Source organism: Dipteris shenzhenensis, chromosome 8 (assembly GCF_047967505.1).
Source record: "Dipteris shenzhenensis isolate YYH24624 ecotype China chromosome 8, Dip_SZ_1.0, whole genome shotgun sequence".
NCBI lineage: Eukaryota > Viridiplantae > Streptophyta > Polypodiopsida > Gleicheniales > Dipteridaceae > Dipteris > Dipteris shenzhenensis.
Window position 1 is genome coordinate 47,339,910 of NC_141603.1, and position 27,880 is coordinate 47,367,789.

At 42.9% G+C, this 27,880-nt stretch overlaps 1 protein-coding gene across 1 annotated transcript in view; it reads left to right on the forward strand.

Moving 5' to 3' along the window:
* LOC147899600 (uncharacterized) overlaps positions 1-27,880 on the forward strand; it is a 220,419-nt gene that overhangs the window by 138,249 nt on the left and 54,290 nt on the right. The window contains exons 14-19 of the mRNA XM_087377757.1: positions 22,746-22,892; positions 23,028-23,102; positions 23,278-23,334; positions 23,478-23,573; positions 23,706-23,813; positions 23,957-24,067. Coding sequence (XP_087233883.1) covers positions 22,746-22,892; positions 23,028-23,102; positions 23,278-23,334; positions 23,478-23,573; positions 23,706-23,813; positions 23,957-24,067 — 594 coding nt within the window. The remainder of the gene's footprint in view (positions 1-22,745; positions 22,893-23,027; positions 23,103-23,277; positions 23,335-23,477; positions 23,574-23,705; positions 23,814-23,956; positions 24,068-27,880) is intronic.

Below are 27,880 nucleotides of genomic sequence, written 5' to 3' on the forward strand. Positions count from 1 at the left end.
TGGGCTTGCATTGATTTTAAGTCGCTGTATATTAACATGACCAATGCGTTTGTGCCAGATATCAATATCTGCAACTACACCGGTCCCATGTGGAAACATTGTTGCACTCAATTCAGGCATGTCCGCATCCAACGTAAACATCCTGCCCTTCTTCTTTCCTTTTGCTATCAAGCGACCATTATTTTTCATATCCTCAACAAAGCATCCATGAGGATTGAATCTGACCTGCAAGCCCTGCTCAACCATTTGACCAACAGAAACCATGTTCTTGGTGATGTTCGGGACATGAAATACATCAGACAAGTATTTCTTTTTCCCATCCTGCAAGACAAAGGAAGTTTGCCAATCTGCACAATAGGATGTGCAGTATCATCACCAGTCTCCACAAATCCTGGTTTTTCCATTTTCCTTGCATCTTGCATCCATTCTGCATGACCTGTCATGTGATTTGACGCACCTGAGTCAACATACCACACATCATTTCGTTCTTCTGCACTTGTCAGAGAATTGGTCATATGCTGCACCATAAATAGATGCTCATTTCTGTCATCACCCTGCCTACTAGAAGATGCATAATTGCCTTGTTGCAATTTTCCATTCATAATGTCATTCTGCTTTTTATAGCAGTCCTTAGCCATATGACCCATTTTGCCACAATAGTAGCATTCAACATTGCTGTTTGCATTTTGGCCTCTTTGCCATCCACCACGGCCTCTTTGGCTCCCCCTGCCTCTAGAGTTACCACGTCCTCTTGCATAGGACTGGTTTTCTTGCGTTTGCTGCATATTCTGATTTCTACAACGGCCTGCAGATCGGCCTCCTCTACCTCTGTCTCTACCTCTGCCAGCATTTGAGTAGAAGACAGTTTCTTTTGAAGTTCCTGCTGAAGAAGATGCACCACCATTTCTCTGCTCTTCAGAAATTAGAAGAGCAATCAACTCCTCAAAATCAGGAAATTTTTCATGGACGGCAATGGATGTCCGGAACTGTGCATAATCCTTTCCTAGACCATTCAAGGTCACATAAACTAAATCGTCATCATCCACTGGCGACCCAATGGAAGCAAGTGCATCCGCAATTTTCTTCACCTTCATGTGGTAGTCATTGATGCTCATATTTTCTCTCTGCACAGCTCCTGCTTGAGCTTCCTGCTTGAGCTGCATTTTCCTGGCTTGCGTATTTGTGCTGTACATTTTTGCCAAAGTATCCCATGCCTCCTTTGGCGTACTTGCATCCTGAATATGCACAATCATGGAGTCCAAAATACTGATAGACAGCCAGTACATAACTTTCCTAGCTCTCTCATGCCATCCTTTGAATGCCTGCATTTCCTGTTGATTGGGAACATTAGGAAGAACAGGTTCTTCTTCATTTCCTGTAATGAACTCCCAATAGCCTTTTCCCATCAAGAAATTCATCATTCTAAACTTCCATGCCTGGAAGTTGTTCTTGTCAAGCTTTTCAGTGACAATCTGTGAAAGAGAATCAGATGCCATTACAGAACACTGCAAAATATTCTGTCACTGCAAAAAACACAGCTTTTGCTTCACGCGGGCAGATCTGCAAAACTGACGAAAGTGGTATTTCACCACACTCCTAGTGACGATTTTGCATCAACAGGCAACAAGCATGAATCTGCAACTCCCAATATCTCTGCACACAGGCAAACGATGCAATTTCTGCGGCAACTTTTCACCAACCTGCAGAACAGTGGTCGCACAGCAAAAACAGGGCCTCTTCCTGAGTGCCTGCGGAGAACTTCCGTCTCCAAAACGGTCCCGAAATGATCTTGAATCAGAAAAATAAAGTCACCAAGCTTCGCCCTTTGCCCGCAGCATATAATGTCCTCTCGCCACACCGCGAAGGGCGTCTCAATCTGAGATAGTGCACTCTTGCACTTCCGGCTGTGCTACCTGCAGAGATTTGCTCCCAAACTCGAAAAAGGAAAGCAACACTTGTCCTCTTACCAGGACACTGCGAACTTGGTTTGCTTTCTTGAGCTCCTTACCACGAACAAGGCTCTGATACCATGTGAATATAGTGGGAGAGAGGGAAGGAGTCTCACTTGAGGCTTTCTCACAAGCACAATGGGGGAGTACACACAAAGGTGGAGGCTGAAAACAGTTTTCCTCTTCTTAGTTGTGAAAGCCAAAAGAACTCTAGTACAAAGAAATAGAAGAACCCTATATGTGGGTCTCAAACCAAACTCAACTAACTAAGGTGGCATACTAACTGAGCCACGAACTAGTGTAGATAAGGATAGCTGTCATCCAGCTATTATTCGTGGGTGGTGTACCAACCGCATCTCCAGCTAACAAGTCGGTGACATAAATACACAACGGTCACCCTGGCATATCGCGAGTGGAGCTCGATATCTCAACATGGAGAGCCAGATGTACGGAGGCCTTGGATGGCACTCAGATACACCCATCACAGGTGTCTCAGCATTTTTCATACTTCCCCTTCTTCATGACTTGGGGCTCGGTTGCATGGTTATCCCTTACTGGGCCCCATGTGTTTTATGAGGGTGAGCCTTCTTCTTGGGCACTCTCGGTCGGCTGGCAGGTGGTAGAGCCCTGCTCCCTTCAGGATGTACGACTTACTCCCATCAGAGCTTCTCATGCTTTAGTGGACACCTCTTGGGAGATTTTGGCTAGCATTTCCTCTTGGCACATTTGGAGAGCCAAATGTACAGAGGCCTTGGATGGCACCCGGATACATCCATCATAGGTGTTCATGGGTATTTGGACTGACACGGTTCACACTTTAATAGCCACTTGGGCTAGCATGCAGGGCCCTTCACGGGCAGCCTATTCTAGGAGGACTGTATTTCTTCGAGTTTGGAGGGGTTCTCCCTTTTTCTCGGAGGTTTCTACCGGATTGAGAGGGCACTATCAGCCCCAATCCTTTCTTTTTGGCTCTTGAGCTTTCATGCATTGCATGGTGTATCCCGTATGGAGCTTGCTCTAACGGTTTTCTTTAATACTTAATAGAAGTCTTTTTTTGTTAAAAAAATGAAAAAGTTTGGAGTTCATGATTTTCAGCGACTTCTTGATGATCCTGATAAAGCTAGCTATTTGGGGCACGACTTCTATAATTAAAATCAGAATTAGATGCTAAGAAAAGTAGGAGCTAGGCTCATAAATACAAGCTAGGGGCTTAGTTCATGGGTGTCTTGGGAGAAAGAGTTCCTAGAGACGAGAATATTTGTTGGCTTAAGGAAAATGAAGTGACATGTTGGTCAACTGATGCCATTCCAACGGATGATGAACAAGTCAAACTTTGAAAGCGGCAGAATGACAAAGCTATTGCTCTCATTGGAATATGCTTGGCAGGTTCTCTCATTCATCACGTCGACTTCAAATCCAAAGCTAAGGAGATCTGGCACCGATTGGAGAGCCTATTTGGTAACAAGGTTACTAACTCCAAAGTTTTTCTGAAATTAAAGTTGTTTGAGCTGAAAAAGCAAGAAAATGAAGAGCTAAGTGATCATCTCTCCAACTTTCACTCTCTTGTTCAACAATTGTCAAGTTCGAAGTGCCCTCCAGATGATGAGGACAAGATGGCTGTTCTAATCAAAAGTATGCAAGGTATTGCTCGCTTTGAGCAAACCATTGAGGTTCTATGACTTGCAACTACTACATTTGAGGATTTGGTTGCTGTTCTTATTGAGAAAGACCGCCGGAACAAGGAAAAGGAATCTACTCCTACATTCGGCATTGAAGAAGTTCTTATTTCTACGAGCAAATGGCAAGCCAATAAGAATATCATATGCAGATATTGCAAACGGAGGGGTCATATTGAAGCATACTGGTTCAAGAAGGAGGAGAAAGAACAAGAACGACACCATGCTAATCTTGTTTTTGTTGAAACACCAAAAGGGATTCCATATCTCGGCCACGCACTCACTGCCCATGTCACCCTCATTGAGGATGACAATCCATATGTATTCTAATTTCTCTTATGTAATAAAGGTTCTCTGCCTTGAGTAGTCCCTCTAAAATGAATGTTTGAAGAGTCAATAAAAGGTCCTCTGCCTTGGATAGTCCTCCTCAAAAGATGTATTTCTTTTTATAGTGTGTGGCTCCATGTTCCTAGTTAGTCCCTGGAGTCAAGAGAGGGATGTACTGTGGGGGGACGAGCATTTTCTGAGCGAAATCTTCCGAGCGTCCGAGCGAAGGAAAAAAAAAGCTTCCAACTATGCATAAATATGGCAAAAATCGATCAGAAGAAAACATAGTTTCACTTAGAAATATGCAAAGTATTATAGCAATGCCTATTTTATACAAAAATCTTTAGGTGAATCTGTAGGAATGGTGAGAGCATAATGGGATGGCTTTTGAAGAAACCCACATGTAGAGTAGACTTCTCTATGAAAATTCCCTTATGATCCTTCTTATAACTTTTACTTAATAGGGGGTGACATTGAAAACCCTCTCTCAACCTATCTTCATGAAAGAGTTTCTTCAAAGAAAACTCATTGAAGCAAGCCATCCAGGTAGTTTCGCCAGCGAAACCCCTTTGAAGCAAGTCTCCCAAGGTAGTTTCGCTGGCGAAACTACCTTGGACAGCACTTTTAAAAGTGACATAACTTTCATATCCAATGTCCAAATATAGTCATTCAACCACTCAAATTGATCGGAACACCCCATTTGAGCACATCTATGGAGTTATATTTTGGAAAATCTTTCATATATAATATTAAATATTACATGTATTTTATGAGAGTGATATATAAGCCCAAGTTAATACTTATTTATAGTAATTTAAACTTCTTTAGAAACATGTCCATAAATATGCTATAAAAACACTAAAAAGATATTGCCATATGATATAAATGTGTTAATAAGTAATTATATATGCATAGTATTATTACATTGAGAGTGATTATGAGGAATGTTTCTTAAAGGAATCAACACTTTTTTAAGGTAATAACAGGGGCACAAAGGGATGTCTCTAAATAAGAAAATTATGTTGTGTAAAAATGAATGAGTGACTAGTCTGTATATTTTTATGATAAAGGGATCTAGTTCTAGTGAAAATAAAAGTGTAAAAACCATGTTTCCTAAAGAAAAACATTTTTAAAAATCTCTTGAAAAACACGCTCGGATAAACCTGCTCATAGGTTTTTGCTCGTAAAATTGACGCATCCTGTACTGTGGGAACCATGTATTGGCATTGATATGGTCTAGTTATCAGGCTTGGCAGATGAGTTCTAGGATGTTGGTGCATTGGTTTTCTAGACCGCTGAGTTGGTCATGCATCCGTACTGTGACATGAGCCTCTGCCTCTGAGTCATGTTTTGAACGTAAAGCCATGTGAGTGCTCAGTCCGTCTTGTGAACCATGCTCAGACTTCAGCCTCTGAGTTAGCATGAGAGCCATGTCTAGTTCAGACATTGCACGTAGTAGTAGATACCGTCATTGTCATGTTTTGTCCTTGGCTCCATTCCAGTAGTCTATCACCTTGCCTTCATGGGGGGGTGTTAGAATATGAAGCCAAGTTGAGTCAGTTTGGTGTGCTCTAGTGTGAGTTCTAGTCTAGTGTGTCCTATGGATGCCACGTGTCACATTGGGAGTTATCCCATATACATTGGTGTTCATATATGTGTGTGTGCTCTATATAAGAGCTGTACTTGTCTAGTGTCCAATCAATCAAGTATGAAGCTACAAGCTCTTTGGTCTACATGTGAGTACTTTCATTTGTTCATTGCTTAGTCATTTCATTATGTCTTTCTTTGAGTATCATTATCTCTCTCCCTAGCCTATTCTCTCTCTCTCATTCTTTACCATGTGCCTTCAGTTCCAGGTATTTAGCTCATTGTATCTTGTCTTTTTAGTCTCATAGACCATTTGGTCTTTTGAAGACTTTATTCTTTCTTTTCTTTTTTCTTTGCTTTGTTCTGAGTATGCCCTATAGAGAGGAGTCAGTTGGGCCAGTATAGGTAATTATTCTTTATTTTTTTCTTTCTTTGATTTGTTTTGAGCATGCCCTGTAGAGAGGAGTCATGTGTGCTAGTACAGGACTCTGATATGTTTCGGAGATATCAGAACTCTCGATGGGATCCTAGTCAGGCCCACATAGAGCTCAGATCTCGCACCTCAAACACTGGATAGGTCATGACATGACATACAAGATGTACTCCCGACTTATAAAGGGCTCTCTTTGAGTCCGTGTTAATCACTCTCGGCTTTCATGTATCAGTTTGTCAGTAGTGTTTTATTTGGAAGTGTGCCTCCTCCCTTACCCCTTGCCCTTTCACCCTCTCTACATAAATGTTTCTTGATAGGGTTAGGCATTGAGGCGGCTCAAACACCCTACTTCATCCTACTGGCTGAAACAGGTATGATACCTCTAGAAGGGAAATTTCTGTGTCATAGGTTACCTCAACAAAGTTGAGAAGATGGACGCTAGTAGGATACCACATGAGGCGATGGAAGCTACACAAACAAACGGGCTAGCATAGAGAGGGGATGAAGTGGATGGAATCATGGGGTATAACAGCCGTTGATATACTCGAAGATGCATGTGCAATAAGGGAGATTGTGACACAAAAAATGTTACGGAAACTTTGGCATAACTCGGGAACAAAAATGCAGTTTTGTAAGCAGGAAATTAACTCAATGGACAGCTATGGAATGCATAAATACCTCAGGGAAGACATTTGAATATTTAAAGGCATCTAATCTGCGAAATCAGATTTAGTTCACATGATCTCGAGGTAGAGAGGAGTAGATCGACAAGACGTAGGATCCCAAAGAGGGAAGAACTTGCAAAATCTGTCCCAATGGGGAGGTAGAAAAATAACAGCATGTACTCTTGAGATTTAGAGCGTATGCACGCATGAGAGAAGGATACGGGGACAATAGAAGTGGACGTGACATGTGGCAGTCTTGCATGCACTATTCTATGTAGTTCTATAGACTTGAGCTTTGGTCACCTTGAGAAGGTCTCTTCTCTAGTCGGCTCGTGAGCTCTTGCCTCTCCCATGAGAGTTGGTCTTGGCAGTGACAAATCGGCAGGCTGTGGGCGACCTTTGGTGGACCGTGATGATCGATTGGTTCGTGGCTGTTGGCGAGCATGTGATTGTGGCGGTCCTCTACAACTCTTAGGTAGAAGCGCAGGTCTCAGTCAGGAAGTGTAGTGAGTTGTAAGCCTTTGTGGCTGTCTATTGCAACGTTGTAACTGAGCTACAAGCCCAGTTGGGATGCGCTCGTGTTATTCATGAATAGAAGTGATTTCTTGTGGTGTGATTAGTCGTGTTCATTAGTATCTCAGCTCTCTGTCTCTCTCTTCTTAGAGTTTGTTTTCATTTCAATTGTGATCACTGATTTGAAGCAAATACCCAACATATGGTATCAGAGCAGGTCGCGTTTTGAGAATCTATTTGTGAGAGGCGTTGTGGTTCATACATGTGACAAATCGGCAGGCTGTGAACCTTTGGTGGACCGTGATGATCGATTGGTTCGTGGTTGTTGGCAAGCATGTGATTGTGGCGGTCCTCTACAACTCTTAGGTAGAAGCGCAGGTCTCAGTTAGGAAGTGTGTTGAGTTGTAAACCTTTGTGGCTGTCTATTGCAACGTTGTAACTGAGCTACAAGCCCAGTAGGGATGCGCTCATGTTATTCATGAATAGAAGTGTTTTCTTGTGGTGTGATTAGTCGTGTTCATTAGTATCTCAGCTCTGACTCTCTCTCTCTTCTTAGAGTTTGTTTTGATTTCAATTATGATCTCACTGATTCGAAGCAAATACCCAACATATGGTATCAGAGCAGGTCGTGTTTTAAGAATCTACGAGAATTTGTGAGAGGCGTTGTGGTTCATACATGTCTAAGTGAGCCGTCAATACAAAGACAAGTGTTCCAGTTTTGAGAAGACGTAGGAGCAGTCGAAGTCGTGAATCAAGATCATCTCTTGATATATTAGCAGAGGCTTGCTTTCGAATTCTCCTCAATCCCAATAGGTTTTGACAATGGATGCATCAAAGAAGGATAAGAATGGAGCAATATTAGTGACCTTCAATGGTAGAAACTTTGCTTCTTGGCTACCCGTTTACTCTTCATGCAAAAGGGACTTTGGTATATTGTTGCTGGTACAGAGAAAAAGCAAAAAGAACGCTCTCATGATGTAGATAAAATTCCTAGGTGGGAGCAGAAGGATGAGAAGGCAATTGGCTATATGGGTAGAGCTTTAGGACCTCAGTACTTTCACCATCTTGATGTGAAAGCCACGGCAGCAGAGAATTGGCAAACACTGGAAACTCTATTCGGAGTTCGCATGATGCACACGAAATCGAATCTCAAGCAAGATTTATTTGATCTCCAGATGAATGAATTCGAGACACTGGGAGTGTTTTTAAACCGCATGCAAGCTCTTCTGAGGCAGCTGAGTGGCATAGGAGCGCGAGTCGAGGATGAAGATAAGAAGGCTATCTTGCTTAGAGGCTTACCTACGGAACAGTTTGGTGAAATAGTTCGGATATTGCGCCTTGATTATGATCTGGAGTTCCTAGACCGTGTGGGGATGCTCTTTAAGTGAGGAGAAACGTACCTGTTCATCTATTTATGATTCAAGAGCTTATTCAGCCATCGACAAGCAGAAGAAAATTGTTCGTGACATTCGACATTGCTCTTACTGTGGAAAAGATGGTCACATAGAAAAATTCTGCTATACCAAACAACGTGATGAAGTCCTAAAGCAAGAGAAAGGTAAAGCACTTGCAGATGAAGGTAACGAAGAGAAGACCATGCTGGTAGAAGATAATTCTGTCAAAGATCAAGACTGGGCCTTCTAGATGGCGAGAGGGTAGAGCTTGCAGTCAGTTTTTTGAGTTTTTGGATAGTTGCTAGTTGACAGGTCCTTTGCGGGCACTGGTATTTGTGTGCTCTTTATGAGCAAATTCTTGTTGAAGCTCTTTGTGAGCGTGATACTTTGTCGTTGCTGTAGCTCTTTGTGAGCATTGGTAGTTTGATAGTAGCGGATGCTCTTGTTAGGTCTTTGTGAGCGGGCTCCAATTATGTTGAAGTCGAGTTGTTTACTGATATGATAGTACATGTTCTCCCCATTTTGGCCAACGGGGGGTATGTAGGAAGTAGTTTAATCTTACTTCGTCCTCATGGGGAGTTAATCGACTCCAAGGTTGATGGAGGGGTCGAAGTGGACGTGACATGTGGCAGTCTTGCATGCACTATTCTATGTAGTTCTATAGACTTGAGCTTTGGTCACCTTGAGAAGGTCTCTTCTCCACTCGGCTCGTGAGCTCTTGCCTCTCCCATGAGAGTTGGTCTTGGCAGTGACAAATCGGCAGGCTATGGACCTTTGGTGGACCGTGATGATCGATTGGTTCGTGGTTGTTGGCGAGCATGTGATTGTGGCGGTCCTCTACAACTCTTAGGTAGAAGCGCAGGTCTCAGTCAGGAAGTGTGTTGAGTTGTAAGCCTTTGTGGCTGTCTATTGCAACGTTGTAAGAGAGCTACAAGCCCAGTAGGGATGCGCTTGTGTTATTCATGAATAGAAGTGTTTTCTTGTGGTGTGATTAGTCGTGTTGATTAGTATCTCAGCTCTCTCTCTCTCTTCTTAGAGCTTGTTTTCATTTCAATTGTGATCACTGATTTGAAGCAAATACCCAACACTTATGTCTGCTGATGATTGTTGGACTTCCTCTTGAGATTACAACTTGCTGCTGCTTGTGTCACTCACTTTGCTTGGCAGTTTGGGCATGTGGATCTCCCTTCAATGAGATTTTGTCTGCACGGCGACAACGTTTACAGCATGTCTCTCCCATTTTAGTCTTGCACGGGCCTTGGAGCTGGAGGAACTGTTTACCTAAAGGGAGTTACCTGATGCAATTAAATCATGTGGCAGATCGAAGTCTTCAGGATGGGATGGTCTAAGTGTTGAATTTTTTCTTGCATTTTGGGATATTCTCAAGTCTACTTTCTTGCAAATGGTCAATTGTGCTTGGCAAAACCAACTAATGCCAGATTCATGGAAGAAAGGGCTTGTCAAGCTTCTTCCAAAGAAGTAGATATGTGAATCATTGGCTGATTGGAGACTTGTCACTCTTATGCCAGTAATTTATAAGGTCATAACCAAAATGGTGGTAGATTGCATCAAAGGATATTTACATGATGGTCTCCATCCCGCCCAATATGGGTTTTTTCCTTGCAGGCATATCACAAATAATATTGCAAATGGCTATGTTGGGATAGAATATGCCAAATACACGGAGCAGGATGTGTTTTTGTTGCAAGTTGACAATGCCAAATCTTTTAACAAGGTTCAATGGGATTTCATTTCACAGACTTTGCAAGCTTCGGGTTTTGGCACTAGAATGCAGCATGTTATTTACTAGTTGTATAATGATAGTAAAGTTGCCTGTATTTTGTCTTCGGATATTTCTACTTGGACTCTCTATTGTTCGGTTCGCCAGGGATGTCCACTTAGTGCGTTGACTCGGCTGAAATGTCAATGCCCAATATAATAGCTTGTGGCGTACAGTCTCTAGCACCACGGCAATCTACTACTCGGCAAAAATGTGAATGTCCACCTAAAAGCCGAAGTACCTTACTATCTAGCCTCACGGGTGGCCTAGAGGGTCCCCTAGTCCAAGATCTCCTAAATCTCCTCAGTCATGGTGAGGAAGCTGACTGATTTGGTCCAATTGATCCCAGCCCCAGTTGCTTGACCATACACCTCAGACTCCCTATAAACTCTCTACCATTCCCTTCACAAAAAGGGCCATGTCTTGTGCAAACTCTGATTCTAGTAACTACTCATTCTGCTGCGACAGCCTCACATCCAATGCTTCAATGCATGGATCATCTTGTGGCTACAAACATGTTGCATGGTTTGGAAATTCCTGAAAGTCACACAATGGTTGCTCATGCATATGCTGATGATTCTGTTTTTACTCCAAAGAATACTAAGAGGGATCTTTTTTCCCTTATACATGCTCTATCATTATCCAGCCTGGCTGTTGGTCTACATGTGAATTTTCAGAAATCTAAGCTCTTGCCATTGGATTCTAAAGATGGGCATAGTCTTTTATCTTCGGGGGAAATTGTTCCGCCTAGTTAGATAGTTAGTCATCTTGGTTATCCTTTGGGCTGGATGATTACTCATCATCAACAAACTGACTAGGTGCTTGCAAAATTGAAGAACAAATTGGAATACTGGAAACTGGCAACTTGGCCGTTACATTTTCTCCTAAGAATAGTCCAATCTATTTTGGTGGCATACATTCAGTTTTACCTGCCTTTGATCATGTTTGGCAAGGCAAACCTTACATGCTTTATCCCAGCCATTATGTAAACTTTTTGGCATTCCAAACATGGCTGGAGATGCAACTTCTCTGCTCGCCAAAGATGCATGGGGGTCATTTCTCAACATTCATCTGCATATCCTTGCTCATAAGGGAAAAATGATGCTGCAATTTCTGCAAGGTGATCAACCTTGGGCTGCCATGATGTGCTCTTTACTTTCGCACATTACCACTTCTGCTTTTGGTTATTGGGAGCCAACTCAGTGGAATTTTTTACTTTGCAGTATTGATGGCAAGATCAAAGGCTGCCCTTTGGTCTCCAGAATCCTATTTAATTGGAAGCATATCCTTTCACACTTGGAATGGCATGGCCGTGACTCTTTACAGGGCAATTTTTGAAGGGCTGAAAGTATACATTGGTCGAAGGCCTTTGAGCCTCCGTTGGCTTTACATGAACCTAGACGTTCTTACTTTATTAGTTTCAAAGGGATCCGCCCCAATGGCAGATGTGATTGATGAATGATGGTACCATCATACCTTTTCCTTTGGCCGCCATGAAATATGGTTTAGGGATGCATTATCGCCCTCTGTGCCAAAGCATTGCTCACATGCTTCAGCCCTTTCTCCCGGTACCTCCACTTGAGCTTCAGGACAGGCTTGAAGATCGGACTCTTCATTCCCGAGGATCATCAGCCCATCCTTTGAGATTATCTCATGTTACGGTATCTTCCTTGTATAAGGTTTTTTTGCCCCCACCTTGCGTTTCTCATAAGGCAAATATACTTTGGCACAGAATCGCCCTTTGAAGTGGTGGAGGAAGATATTGCAGTAGGGTTGCAGATCCAAAGTTTCTCTTTGATAACAACTTTTTTGTGGCGGGTGATGCTGGGGGTCTTTCCGTTAGGACATCATTTAGCACGCAGACACACATTGCTCCTGCTGTTTGTCATTGATGTTTGGGCCAAGAATTTGTGCCTCATCTCCTTTTGCATAGTGCACACACCAGAGACTTTTTGAGTCTTCTTCCGCAGCGCTTGAAAACTAGATTTTCTACTCCTACCTTTGGCAAGCATTTCTAGCTTTTTGGGATTCCCCCATGCAGACAGGAGTTTGAATTGTTTTTCTTCTTGGTTTGTTACTGGGCACTATGGACTCTATGGAAAGTTTGAAACCATAGAGTCTTTAGTGATCCTACTTTTGCCACTTAGGCGCTCACTGCAGCAATCTCTTTTGATTGTCTGCAGACTCATTACATAGACTATGATGTATTCTTGTCATATACTAAGATTTTCAGTTGATGTACTTTTGAGCTCTCCTTTCGGGGGAAGCTACTGTGTAATATAAAGCAACAAAATCTTCACAAAAAAGTAAGCGTGTGTCTGTGTGTGTGTCTCCAATAGTGCCATAGCCTGGCACCATCGTGCTCCAAGAAATGAGCTGTCCGAGTCACCCTGGGTGCGGCACTCAAACCAGCTGCTAGCCCTGCTATTGGACGTGAGGATAAGCACAAGCTAAGGTCAGAGATCGCGCTAGGATCGCATGAGTTTGCTCAATCAATTGTGCCACCTGTGCCAATATATTTCAGTTCTTTGCCTGCACCTTCTTCTGCCTCAAACTCCCTCATTACCTGCCCCAACAAGAGGCCCAAAGCACTTTCAATTCCAAATTAGCTGCTCCAAATCTGCCCTCCTGGGACTGTTAAAAAACAGATATCCAAACAAATACAAAATAGAGCTGTTTTTTGGAATGTAACACACAATGTAAAGCTACAGCAAGCTATTCTGTACATACTCAGATATTTTGGCGATATATTGCATCCAAATTTTTTCAAAACACTAAGGGACGTCAGAACTATGAGTCCATCATGGACGACTCATTAGATAAAAGGACTCAAGGGGAGACAGTGAGGAAGTACAGTTTGATTTGGGCAAGCACACAGAAAATAAGTGATGCCCACAGCAAGACATGCCTGTCCACAATGAAAGAGGTTTGTAAAATGCAGGACACAGACATTGAACAATTTCAAAAGGAGCTAGAGGGGAGCAAGGGTTATGAACACATGCATAGGCTGTGTGTTCCCATGCTGGAGGAAAGGATAAATGGAAGGCAGAAATGCAAGTACACTTAGGAACTCAGCTAAGCAAAATGAGGGAGGAAATAGCCCACGCATTGGATGAGAAAACCAACGACCATGTCTCAGTGATCAAGGAATTGGAGACTCGAATCGCCACACTCAAAGTGGAGAATGAGACATTGAGGACATGCACATAATGCAAAGAGGGAAAGTATCAGCCAGGTCTCAATGATGAGCTGAACACAATCAAAGAGAAGATGAAGATCCTCCAAGCACAAGAGGAGTAGAAGGCAAGCAAAGTATTGGAAGAGTTTAAATCAGCAAATAAATGAGAAACTGAGGATGGAGATGGCTGCCATGCAGGCAACTATGTAGGGGAAGCATGCGCAATTCCCGCAGCAAATAACTAAAGGAAAGGCAGTGATGTCAGAGTGGAAAAAGGTGGTCAAGAAGGGCCCTAGAGGAGGAGAAAAGGAGAAAGCAACAAGGCTCTAAATGTCCTTGTTAGAGGCCTGGTAGAGGGTGATACCTCCATGGCGGATGCTGAAGAGTTGATTACCCATCTTTGAAGCAGCTTGGAGAGTGGGGAAGGCCAATGGACAAGGGCCAATGATAGTGAAATTCCGGACAATGGTGGATAGATCAACCTTCGTGAGTTTGAGGCCCTCATGGAAGGGGACTAGCACATACTTGAATGATGAGCTCATGCTCCTATTGAAAGAGCATTTGAGGGAGGGGATGGTCCGAGTGATGGCAGCCAGACAGGAGGGGAAGTGGGTTGCATATAGAGATGGCAAAGTAATTTTACGCAAAAAAGAAAAAAGAGTAGAGAGGGAAGCGGATAGCACATGTGTGTGACCCATGGGTGGGGGGTGCAGAAGAGATTGAGTATGGTTGTATGTCATTGCAATAGTACCCTTTGGTCTGTTAACCTAGGGGGTTTCTGATAGACCTACAGTGACAAGATGTCGTCTTCTACACTGAGAAAGATGAGAGTCCAGAGAGAGGACTATCAACGGCGACAAGATTAGATGTTGGATCACAGGAAGGAGATGAGGAGAGGCAATGTCGTATGAGGTTTTGAGGCAGGCGTAGCCGTTCTTGCAGGTCACACTTGAGACTGCTCATATATGTGATGCGGAAGGAGGAGCATGTGACACATGTGAATACAAGTTCAGTCACTTCATGCATGGCTGATTTTCATTCTGTGCGCTACTTTTCCCCGAATACATCATTTTATGTACATGAGGTCAATAGAGAAAGTCAAAGCCCATAGAAGACTATATATGATGATATCACGGAGTTCTCCAAGGAGGGAGAGATCCTCCTAGCTGAATTCAATGCATGTACAGGGGACAGATAGGTAGGCCTACTAGATTTGCATCAACCTGTCTTATAGTACAGAGAAGGACCTTGTAGAGCTTGGGATAGTCAGGCACTCAAAGGATGCACCACATGTGACAAGGTATGGACGACACTTACTAGAAATGGGAGCAGTACATGACTTGATCGTATATAATGGTCTCCAAAAATGGGCGTTATCCATAGCGCTCACTTGTTTTCCACGTGGAGGGGGGACAAGTTCAATGGACTACTTGATGGTTGGGTTCCCCAGCCTTCGTGTCACGAGCACATGACTTTATTTTCCCGTTCTTGCCCACTCGACGTTGACCACTCCTATCTAGCAGTCAGTATCTTGACTACCAGGCCAGCCCACAGGATAGGATCCCCCGGCTCTTGCCCATATGGAGATACACTTTGACCATGCCCTTGATATGGTCTATGTGAGCCACTTGTCCCATGAGCTACCAACCCTTGGAGATGCTACGGACCTCACCCATACCTTTCTATCAGTGGTTCAGGATACTGCCACAATGTCATTCTCTATGACTCGGTCCACAACATGCCCCTCCATCGGGAAACTGCCCTAGAACCCATGGTTTGACACTGAGTGCTGAGAGATGAGATCTCATCTCACATGTGCGAAGGATTTGGGACAGTTGACGACATCAGAGGCACATGGATATCATGCTATCTTACAAGCCATAAGAGGCAGACTTTCCTCTCGTATAGATTGGATGATGTGATCCACTCTTTTCGAGAAGGGGACTCTATGCATGGGGGCTTCTCTCTGAGGGAAAGCCACCTATCCCTATAGAGATCTAGGTGTTTGGCACACATATGTGGCATTGCTCTATGATGCCTCGATCCATGCACCACCTAGTAGGTCATCCTTGCCTAGGCCCACTACATCTGCACGGTTTCCTCCTGCTTGGAGGACCACCACTATCGTGCCAATAAAGTAGGAGACAGCCCATAGACATTAGGAATTACCGCACTCTCAAGATTGGTCACATTTTGGGCAAGATTTATGGGTCGATACTAGAGAGTGAGATCAAGATAGCACTCTACTCTTGACCACAACTTTAGTCTGTGGGTCACAATTGAGGAGGTAGGACGAGATCCCAAAAAGTCATGCTTGCTTTTTAGACTTTTGGAAGGCCTTTGACGCAGTTTTGTGAGCCCACATGATTAGGAGACTTCAAGAGATGCATAATCCAAGAGTCATGATTTGGGGGGTGATGATCTTGTATGAGTCAGTCAGAGGACAATCTGTGGCCCAAGAGATTTGTCAGACTGGGTTGAGAGCACCATCAGAGTGAAGTAGGAATGGCCTCTCTCATCAATGCTCTTTGGACTCACATTATGAATTCATGACGATTGCTTAGGATGTGAAGGATCACTGCTAGCTGATTTGATGATATAGATATTGTTATACGTAGATCCCCACCAAGATCCAATTCTACCACAACCACTTCTTGAGATTATTGGTGGATGGAGTGATCTTGAGACCGTGGTACCTGGAGGACAGATGAGTCTCACATGCATTGAGGCTTGCGATTGCAAAGATGCGGGTCTCGTCCCATCAAGTGAGGATCAAAGAAGGCTTCAAAACAGCCCCCGTTTTTTTAAAAAAAAGTCTTCACAAACTCAAACTCATAGGGCCTTTTCCGTTTGTTGTCTCTCTGATTTTGCTGTCCATAAGCCTGTTATCCCACCACCAAATATCCCTGTCTATACCACTTCTTCCTAGCTGTTTTACTGGCTTTGGTTTCTCCTTAAACTCTGCGCTCTAGCTTCTTCAAATGTCTGTGTTCATAGGGCTCTTCTTTTTGTGTTTTTTTTGGCTCTCTTTGCTGTTCATAAAACCCATTTTCTATCTGTGTGTATTTGTTGGCTGCAAATGGACACTCTTCAATACAAAAAGGGGTGACCTTAAGTGTCTTCAGGTTCTTGTTAAAGAAGTTACGGAGGAATGTGCCAATCTTGATATGCAGCCTTTTGTAGGCACTTTGCTGGAAGGATTTTTTAAAATTATTCAAGCATGGGAGATGAAACTGTGCCAAAATTCCATGTTTTTCTACAGGTCAAGTTTAATATGCTCCAATTATGAGCTTGGCTCAGAAGTCTGTGTGTTGTTCTTTCCTTGAAGGATGCTTGATGCAGTAGAAAAAGCACAATGGCTGAAATCACTACTTATAGGATGCTATGTTGCCGGCTACTAGAGGATTTTATGGGGTTATCTTCATAGATGCTCAATATAAGCAACAATTGTTGGAGAAATCCCCTTTGTTTATTGGGAATCAGTTGGTGCATGTATACCCTTGGATGCCTACTAAGGATTATCAGAGTCTCGTTCGGTACAAATGCCTTGTTTGGGTGGAAATGTTGGACCTACCACTACATTGTAGGCCTGCCTTGCCATTCCTAGCAGAGGCATTGGGAAAAGTGGTTTGTCCACCGCACTCCCCTAGGAATGTTAATCGTTTTTTGTGTTTTGGGATACTCCCCCACATGTGGCTTTATAGGTGCATATGCTGGGTATGCTTTTTTAGGAGGTCTTCTTCAAATTGGAATGGGGCAACTATGCATGATCTTGTTTTGAGTGTGGAAAATTTGGGATTTGCAATCTGAGTGCCCCTAGCTTTTGTTGAAACCTCCCCCTACAGCTGCACAACCCAATACTACCTCTATGCCTGTGCCTATTATCACCCAAAGAACTCATGGTTCAGCGGCTGCATCCCCACCCAAGGTTATTGAAAATGGCATGGCTAAAGTTCCTATCACATCTTCTAGGACAAGGGATAAAATGACAGTGTGTTCTTTCCGGGAAGGATGCTTGATGCAGTAGAAAAAGCACAATGGCTGAAATCACTACTTACTGGATGCTACGTTGCCGGTTATTACAAGGCTACTAGAGGATTTTATGAGGTTATCTTCATAGATGCTCAATATAAGCAACAGTTGTTGGAGAAATCCCCTTTGTTTATTGGGAATCAGTTGGTGCATGTATACCCTTGGATGCCTACTAAGGATTATCAGAGTCTCATTCGGTACAAATTCCTTGTTTAGGCGGAGGTGTTGGACCTACCACTATATTGTAGGCCTGCCTTGCCATTCCTAGCAGAGGCATTGGGAAAAGTGGTTTGTCCACCACACTCGCCTAGGAATGTTAATCGTTTTTGTGTGTTGTGGGATACTCCCCCACATGTGGCTTTATAGGTGCATATGCCGGTTATGCTTTCTTAGGATGTCATCTTCGAATTGAAATGGGGCAATTATGCATGATCTTGTTTTGAGTGTGAAAAATTTGGGACTTGCAATCTGAGTGCTCCTAGCTTTTGTTGAAACCTCCCCCTGCAGCTGCACAACCCGATGCTACACTTTCACTAGTCCAAAGTTTGGTGGAGTCTATTGCAAAGAAACCACTATTGTCTTTCCTCACTGTCGCATTGAGGCAGCCAACCTCCGTAGCAAAGCTTCCTTAGTTTCTTCAACCACTGAGGAAGAATGCATCAAATCTCGAAGCTTTGTCTTGCGTTCAATGCTTACTTGGGTACGAATATTTGGATGCATACCAGCCTTGTTCTTCCGAAGCTTTGACTTTTTTGAGATCTCCTTGTAGCGAGTAATCTGGAGATAAGCTGAAAAGAACTTTTGATTATAAGTCTTGACTGTATCCGTGGCTGTCATGAACACACTTTCCCAAGCTGTATGGACATCATTGTTAAAGTTCTTTGGCAAAAATTGCTCAAAGAAGTGCTTCCTTAAGCTTTTCCATTTCTTGGGTGCTTCATCTACCACTAGAAGAGCTCCCCCCCATGCACTGGCATTGTTTGTAAGGTGTAGACTCACAATCTTTAATAGTGATCTGTATGCAAGGCTATATCAAACTGTCGGATGAAGTTCAAAGCTTTCTCACTTTGCCCCTTACTTTTCAGTAAATTTGACGGACTTGCCTCCTTTTTTAAAACTTAAAATTTAGATTTTGAAGAAAAATTTGAATTCTAAATTCAAGTTTCCCGCCTAAATTTGATTTTTATTAAAGTCCCTTCTTCTCGATTTGGATCTCCTGCTTTTGCATCCATAAGTAAAACGCTCTTTGAAAGGTAGAAGAAGAAGAAGAAGAAGAAGAAGAAGAACTGGAAGAGGACGTGCTAGAACTGGGGGATCTCCGTCGGTGCTTTCTGCTCCCTTTCTTATGGGACTTTGGAATCCTTCCTCTTTTCTTCAAATCTGAATATCTTTGAATTCAAGGAGAACTTCGAGAATGCTGTCTTGAAGCATGGCATTGGCTAGGTGATTCTTTAGAAGCAGGAGAAGGATTACAAGCAATTTTTCTGTGGGGAGGAGAAACTTCCTTAGTCATCATCTCCTCGAACAAGTGGTGAAATTGAGGCATCTGCTTCAAGGACTGGTACTCCTGGATTCTTTCCTTTACGAATTCGTCATTGACATCTTCATCAAGTTCAATAGGCCTCTTGTATTGGGTTGTCTAGTGGCTGAACTACCTTTCTCTGTAGCCATAAATGGGGGTGCTCATGGATGAACTTGCCTTGTGCTGAATAACTGCAACGTTCCTTCGAATAGTTGATGGGCTGGGCCTTCCTAGAATCATGGCTGCCAAGGAAACAACAAGATTAGGCTCTGATACCATTGAAATCAGCTCCAAGGACTCCCAAAACCTCCTTGCAATCAAATCACAGCCAAAAAGGGGCTGTTGGGTGAATCAAAGAAGATGGTTACCCCCTGGATCAATTTGCAGCAAAGTTTGGGCGTCTTAGAGCAATTCACAGCAAGGTCTGGGCTTCCACCAGACCTGGAGCATCTGGGAGGGCTGGAAACCCTAATCGCAGGAGGTAGGCGGCCCTATGATGGCTGGAACACAAATCACGGCAAGCTCTCTCTCTCTCTCTCTCTCTCTCTCTCTCTCTCTCTCGTGCATAGTAGGGACAACTGGAGTTCTTGCATCTTGACCTTTTCAGGGGGCATAGTCAGGTATGATTCCACTTTCCATTTGCTGAACCATTTCCTTATATCTGTCCCCCATCCTGTGCAGATGATCTTGCTTTTATGATTCTTCTGAAGTTTCATACTAGCGGTCCATGCTCTATGTGGCAATCTTTCTTTTGGCATTTGTTGTACTTCCACTAGGTACTGCATCACTCTGATTAGTGCATGGAATTCAATTGGCTGCCTGCCATACATCAATACTCCCATACCGCTTCTCTATCGCAGGAATATTGCCAGATTCCGCACATGGTCACATACCTTGGCAATAGAGACAGGAGCTTGTCTAAATTTGCCGCGACATGTCAGAATTTGCAGATTCTATGATTCGCAGACAGTAGAGACAGAGGCACATGTAGCCCTACATTGCCCCCGATATGCACACATCAGAGACGACTATCAGCAGATACTGGTAGACACCACTCAGATCTCGTCAGTTCTCTCCATTGCCTCTCCAGTAGCGTTGGGATCTTTTGTCACTCGTCTTTTTTTGTACCGTCAAGAACTTGAAAATTCTTGACCCCTCCACAGCGGAGGAAATTTTTGTACTGAGGATTAGGTCCCATGGGTCATTTTTGGCTCCCCAAGGACGATAATAAAATTCTACTTCTACTACTACTTCTCTCTCTCTCTCTCTGTGGATACTCACATGTGCAAAGGAGGAAAGGATTCGGGTGCTGGAATAAATCGCACAATAGTGTGGGAGATCTGGAAGAGCAATAGAAGGAATCCGTAGCAAGAGAAGAAGACTGGGAGAGAGAGAAAAAGAAAATACATAGCACTAGGGGCCAGAAAGAAGGAATGAAACCCCTCCCCCCCACACCCACCGAAGTTCTTTATTGCAAGAGAAAATAGCTTTGTACAATTGGCTCTGAGAAGAGCATGAAGTTCTACTTTTTACAAAAGTTGTGGCTTTTATAGCCTTTTTAGAACGTGGGGCCCTCATTAATGGCGGTGCTCTTTGCCATGTGGGACCTGCTTTTTGGCACTTGCTCCATCATTTATGAGCCTTTTAGCACTCTTCCAAGTCCTACACAAACGCCAACAATTTAACCCATTAAAGGTTAGCCAAATGCATGCATTCCTAGTTCTTGGACTAATCCTAGTCCCTGTGGGTGTCCCTACACTTCTCTTTTACCAATGCAAAGCAAAAGTAAAAACAATAAAACTTATTCTAGATAACCAAAGTTAACATTCTTTGTCCGGAGTCAATTCTAATTAAGATTATTCTTTATTTCTTGGGAGAAGCACCAAAAGTTGACAACCTTTGTGAGTTTGTGAATCAAGTGTTTGGGATTGCTTGATCTTTAGAGCTCTTTTTGGTTTGTGTTTTTTCAAGGAAAAGACTTTAATTCAGTATGAAAGGAATACCAAGAGCAAAGCTCATGGTAGATATGCAAGTGTGAAAAAACAAGCCCCAAAAGGCAAATAATGTGCTCATCCAAGAGAGCTAGAAAGAGTTCACAGTTGATCATTTTTTTGGACTTTGTTAACCTTTGAAAATCATTGCACCTTCCATCCTACCGATTCAAGTTACCAACCCTATCTTATTCATAAGTCTCTTCCTTAGACTTGCTCAATTTTACTCTCTTTTATCCTCTTGTCCATATTTCCTTTATTCTTTCTTTCGCTTCTGTTATTGTCTTCTTGTTTGTGCCCTTTTGAAACAAAAGTAAAATGTATTGCCACACAAATAAAAGATGAAGGGATGAGGGAGCCTCATCAAACTTCTCTTACGACCCATTATGAGTAGAGATAAAAGCTCAACGCAATCATGAAAAGCTAATAAGGTAAATCTTTTGGGAGAACAAACAGAGTGTTGGGTCCCAGTCCTGAATAAAAAAGCGATGAGAAGGAACTTCATAGCACCTCATGCCATACTTGGGGAAGTGGTTCTTACCAAAGTCTCACACCCTACAAAATGTGTGCGCTTTGTCTCATTTCTCCTAGAAGTATCTATTTAAATCTTTCCCATTGACCCCTTAAGAGTACATACAATCTTTTGCTAGATTTGTAAAGAAGTTGCTTTGTCATCCATCAACCGAGGCCCCTGTTATGATCTCACTACTTTGGGCACTGAAGATCATGTAGAGAGATGCCTTTTACAATAATCCACAAAAGCAATCAAGAAATGTCTCAGTGGCAATCAAGAAATGTCTCAGTGGGCTTTGAACAATGGTGGGATGAATGTAATGAAGTTCTAATAAGATAGAATGTGCACAATGTAATGCAGTTCCAATAAGATAGAGTGTGTACAATGTAGATTTCATCAAACTGCTCCAATGGCAAAGAATATTGACTGAGATCATATAGGCCTTGTGGTTAGGTTGATGACCTCAAAGGTGATCACAATTGTAGCAATCAAGTTGGCATCCCCAAGAGAGACAAGAAGTAGGCACTCTAGATCCTATACAGAGCACGTCAGTCACATGACATAATCTGCAAAAGCAATCAAGGAATGCCTCCATGGTAAACCTTACCTAAGTGACTTCCAACTGCAGTGGACTGAATGCAATGAAGTATTCATAAGGTGGAATGTGCACAATGTACCTTCCATCATAGTGATCCAAAGGAAAAGAATATCGACTGAGATCATGTAGGCCTATTGGTCAGGTTGATTGCCTCAAAGCAGTTGGCAACCCCAGGAGAGACAAGACACATGCACATACATGACAGGATTGCATATTATGCAACAATATAGAACTTTTGCATCAAAAGGAGATGCAACAGGTAGCAATGTGTTCATCTCAAGCTTAGAGTACACAGTCCTTAGAAAGGCTATCATATTGAATGAGCTACAAGGCACCTTGTCACTTCTTGCAGGGATATATGAGGGGCTGAGGGGGGCAGTCAGGGAAAATAAGGGCCGTGAGCGGCTGCTAGGGGAGGAGATGGTTTCGTCGGTTTGGTTGGCCATCCTTTTCCCTTAGATAATACTAATGAAAACATGCTGGTATAAATTTATTTCATAACAAGGGATATGCCATATATCTTGATCTTATTACAGTACAAAATTTTGTATTGAACATGGAGCCTATTGCTGCTGTATTGTCACAGATGCAACTTCAAGCAGATAAACTCTCACAATTGAACGACGAGAATAACGGGATTGTAACAGAAGCAAGGACTTTAAGGCGAAATCTTCAAAGTGCCGAGCACAAACTTCATAGAGAAAGTTCTCTTCTTCTAAAGGCGGAATCAGAGGTGTGTTATCAATTGCACAAAATTTTGAACAAAAACAGAGGGATGATTTTTGTTGATCGGATTTATTGGTGTGACTGACGTGCTATGTTAAGTTCTATGGAACCAAACATGAAATTCTGATATGCAAAATTTTAGATTTCCTCTCTCAAAGAGAGGCTCTCTGCTGAGGAAAATGCAAGAAAGGCAGCTGAGGAACGTTCTGCAGCCAAGGTATTCTGCTAGAAGGTTCCACCAGTCACCTTATATAGGATCCAGGGGAAATTGTTTTTGTGCTAGCATAGTCTTCCTATAGCAGGTTCCAGGTGTGTTTTATACTATTCATACTCAAGCAAATAATTCAAATGAACTCATTATTCTGCTCCCTGGTCATGTTTTTGCTGCACAGGCTAGTGAGCTTCAAACTCTTGCAGAAGAGAGCAGTTCAATCACATGCAACTTACAGGTGTTTTACACTGAAACCTGTCTTCCAGAACACCTTTACATCACACAGTCAATAAGAAAATCTATGTGCGTGACATGCTTAATCGGAAAAAGGAAAGTTCGAGAGATTTGTTTCTGAATAATGTCGGTTGCGTGTGCTCTCAGCTTGTGAAAAATGAGCTCTCACAGGTTGTTTCTGAAAGAGAAAATCTGGTAGACGAGATGAAAAACCTTACTTCTAGATTGAGCTACCTTGAACAGGTACACTCGTAGATTCTTTCTTTGAAGAAAGAAAAACATGGGGGCGGGGGATCAGAAATTATGAGATGCCGGAATTTATACTGCTCAATAAGGTGCCAAATCTAAAATGCTGTCTCTTTTCCTCTCTGGTAGCTTATATGTGCCAAGGAGAAAGAAGAAAAGGCAATGTCAGATTCATATGACATGCTTGTTGAAGAGCATCAGCAACTTAAACTTGCTGCCATCGAGCTTGATGCTCAGGTTCACATATTTCAATGCTCTTTGCGATTGTACAAATCCAACATGACACTTTGTAATAAGTCAGAATTCACCTTTATCTATCTTACTACCTCAATCTCTACAAGAATCGTGAGTTTTTCCAACATCTACATTATGATCTTCAGGCACAACAGCAGACGTACCAGCTTCAGAGCATGGAAGAGTTGATTCAGAATAGGCAAGAGAAGTCGAATTTGCTTGATGAAGAATGCAGACGACTAAAAAATGATTTAAGGGTAAATCCGTTACTGGATTAGAGGCAACTGTGTTTATTAGATTTGCAATTCCAGACCTTATGAGCCATGTGAAGTTCAATTACAGTTTGAAGCCTCCACAAAGTCCATTATAAATGCATAAGTTTCTCAAGAATCCTTATAATTCATAATACAGCTTCAGAAAGATAGAAGAATCTTATGTTGTAAAAAGAGAGGGAGCTAGTTTGAGGATAGTATACAACGAATGGATACTTCTGTTCGTGATACAGTAGAAGATGGCAGGAGACCAGGCCTTGTAAAAGAGCTCACAAGTCTCAGATATCTTGTGAGAACCCTGCTGTGCTTCCTCCTTGTTTTATTCATAGAGTGCAAGGTGTAACCAAGATTATCGGTTACCCAGCTGGGATGGTTGCAGGTCGAGTCTGCTGACCACCAATTACCAGATTGTATCCGACAACCTGATTTGCTAGTTAGGAGGCTGTCTATGGTCTGCCGAATCACCTTCACAGGGAGGAGAGGCTCTACATCAGGGCGTCAAGCTAACCCAAGTGATCCTTTACCTGATTATTGAGCAGTCATGGATCGGATAGGCTTGGGGGCCACTACAAGGATGGAAAACAGAGCCATGCCCCATTCTCATAGTGCCAAAGAAGAACAAGAAGCTTTGGATATGTGTAAACCTAAATATGCTGTTACAATTAGAGATCACTATACGCCATCATTAACAGAAATAGAGAGTGTGGGAGGTCCAAGATCTATAGTTTCTTGGATGGATTTAGTGGCTACAACCAAAAATACCATAGCACCAGAAGATCGAGCAAGGAAAGCCTTTGTAATTGAATGGGTAGTATTTGCCTAGAGAGTTATGCAATGTACCAACCACCTTTCAAAGAGTTGGGTACTCCATTTACAAACCTATTCAACAAATTCTTGCAAGTAATCCTAGACGACATGCATACACTCAGACAAAAAGGCACATCTAGAATGCTTAGATGAAGTCTGAAAATGTGTAGAGAATATAGGATTTCATTAAACCCTATGAAATGTCATTTTTGATAACACATGGTGTTGTCCTAGGTCAGATGTCCAAACATGGCATTGCTACAGACATGGAGAAGATCCAAGGGAATACTAAAATTAGCACCCCCATTGAATGGGCATGTAGGATTCTACAGAAGGTTCATCTTGAGGCATACTAACCAGCCTACTCTACAAGCTCCTGTTTCAATTCTTAAAAATGTGAACAAGCCTTTTTTTTTTCCTGCAATAAAAAGACTTCTATTAAGTATGAAAGAGACCTACAAGCATAAGCTAAATAGTGGAAATACATCATGGGAAGCATGAGATAAAAGGCTCCTCAAAAGGAGCTAGAAAAAAGCCTTGGTGGAGGCTGAAAATGCCACCTCGGCCCTGCAGAAAACTCTGAGAAGAAGGGAGAATCCCTCCATTCTCTAAGGAAGATAGTCCTCTTGGCAATGACTGCCTGAGATGAACCCTGCATGGTACCCCAAATGGCGATCAGAGTATGAATAATATCCGTCCAAATACTGGCCAAAGTGTGAGCAGGGTGAACCCGAGATCCATCCCTAGCCTCCGTGCGTTTGGTTCTCCAAATGTGCCATGCTGAAATGCTAGCTAATATCTTCTAGGATGAATCCATAGGCTCATGCACAGCTCTGAAAGGTGAGGCAAGAACAATATCCAAAGAGCATGACTCGACTATGTGTCATCGGACCGAGAAAGCCTATGAAGAGTCATGCCTCTCGTAGAAGACCTGAGGTCCTGTAAGAGTAAGCCAAGCAACTGAGCCCAAGTCATGAAGAATGGAGAGGGTACAAAAGTACTGAAAATCCTAGCAACCCCCTTCCAAACTATCCGCAGTGCTGGATGGACTCCACTGTCAACATGCTACAACGAGGGCAAGTAGCATTTGCCCCAAATATGGATCTCTAGAGGTTATTGCAATCCCTCCATGAATAGAAGCCAAAAGAAAAGATTGATTTTTCTATTCCAAAGGCATTTTCAAAGTCTCTTCTAGAAAACCCTTTGCAAGTCCGGAGAAATCTAAAAATTCTCCCAATGAGTGGATTTGGAAGGCCTCCAGCCTTTGCTGCTGAGCTGGAATCTCTTGGAATTGTTGACAATGTAATGAAAGAAGGGGAGGCTCTTCTCTCGGTGCTCCTCATCAACCCACTCGCACTCCCATTGTAAGAACTTTATGGGGACACCTCCATGGAGCGATAATCTCCATGAACCCATGGCAATAAGAAGCGAGTCAGGATCAAGGTACCACTGTGACTTCGAAACCATGCTCCACAAAACCTAAGATCCTCACACGTTGATAAGGAAAAAAAAGGAAAGACAACCAAGAATTATGTACTTCACCACGTCAGATAGCTGAGACTTCATAGGGATCAACTGCAATGTGGGCTCGTAGATGATGAGCTTATGAACCAGGTTCCAAAGCAGGTGTCTTTGTATTAGGCACCGAGACAAACCCCCCACAAAAACTGACTGAACGTGGATCACACAGACTCAAAGAGAGCCAAAAGACTACACAGCCCGAAACAGATAAACATAAAACTGAACTGAACTTTCCCCCAAAACTCAGAGAACAGTCAGCCTCAGAATACTATAAATCCACAGCCCACACTCCTAAGCTTCCATCAAGGATAACAGCTTGTAACTCCAACAAAGCTGCAACAGCGCCACCTCCTCTCCTTCTCTATCACTAACCAGCTCGCTTAGGACAAACATCATCGATGAAAGGTCACGTTCCATTGCGCCTCAGCCTGCAATTCCTTGGTCCCTCTATCTCGTTGCATACGGAGTTCATGGAGTCTCTGTTGCCGAAAGTCCTTCAGCCAGCAGAAAACGATACACAGCTATGCCTCAAGCTGTCCTAATCCATGAATCATCACCAACCATGCACCAACCCGACGGAAGACACTTCCAGCAATAGCCCTGCTATCTTCATTTCTCATGGAGAGCTTAGCTCACATGTATAGCGTCACCCGCACAGCCAGGTAGCTTCCTCAATCAGAAAAGAAAACAGCCTTTCCATATGATCTCAGCCAGACCACACATTCTCTGCATCAGCTCACGTGCAAACAATGACTGTCCTTCCTGTGTGGTAGCCATGCTCAGCCAACTACAAACAGCTTGCTATTTCTGGAGATCTCCAACGCCAAGGTCTTCTCAACGCACACAAGCTCACAAATTCCCTTACGTGAAGACAATCAACAACGTCCGCAATAGCCCCTCTCTCCCATTGGATCTAAATTCACCACGTAGCTGTAGCAACGGAGCACCCTGAGTTTATCCTATCCAAACTTGGAGTCCCTTTGTGCCAAGCATGCAGTCGGAAATCCCCATCCCATCATGTACATAGGACTTTTTTTGATGGGCGCTTAGTCTCTCGCTTTCATCTACGAGACTCCTAGTTACGTGCATCGCTTCCTCTTTTCTTCAGAAATTCTAGATTTCTCTACACGTGATCGATCGCAATCCAGACGCTCTACATTCCTTGCTATGTAGCCACCTTCGCATGAGCAGGATGCCTTCCCAATCAGTCCAGCCACCTCAACCTAATTTGCCACCTCATCAGTGACATTTTACCACTCCCATTTACAAAATGCAAATATCCCTTCAAGGCACATTAAATGCACATTTTGGACCTTTAGTCACACAATTCTCACACACATTAGCACATTAAAGCTTGCATGCACCCCTGTACACACACATGAAAAGCCCCTTGACGTGGGCACCAAAACATATCAAATTGAAAAATAAAATAAAGAAACCCTTCATGACTTGATTTACATGACCCCAAAA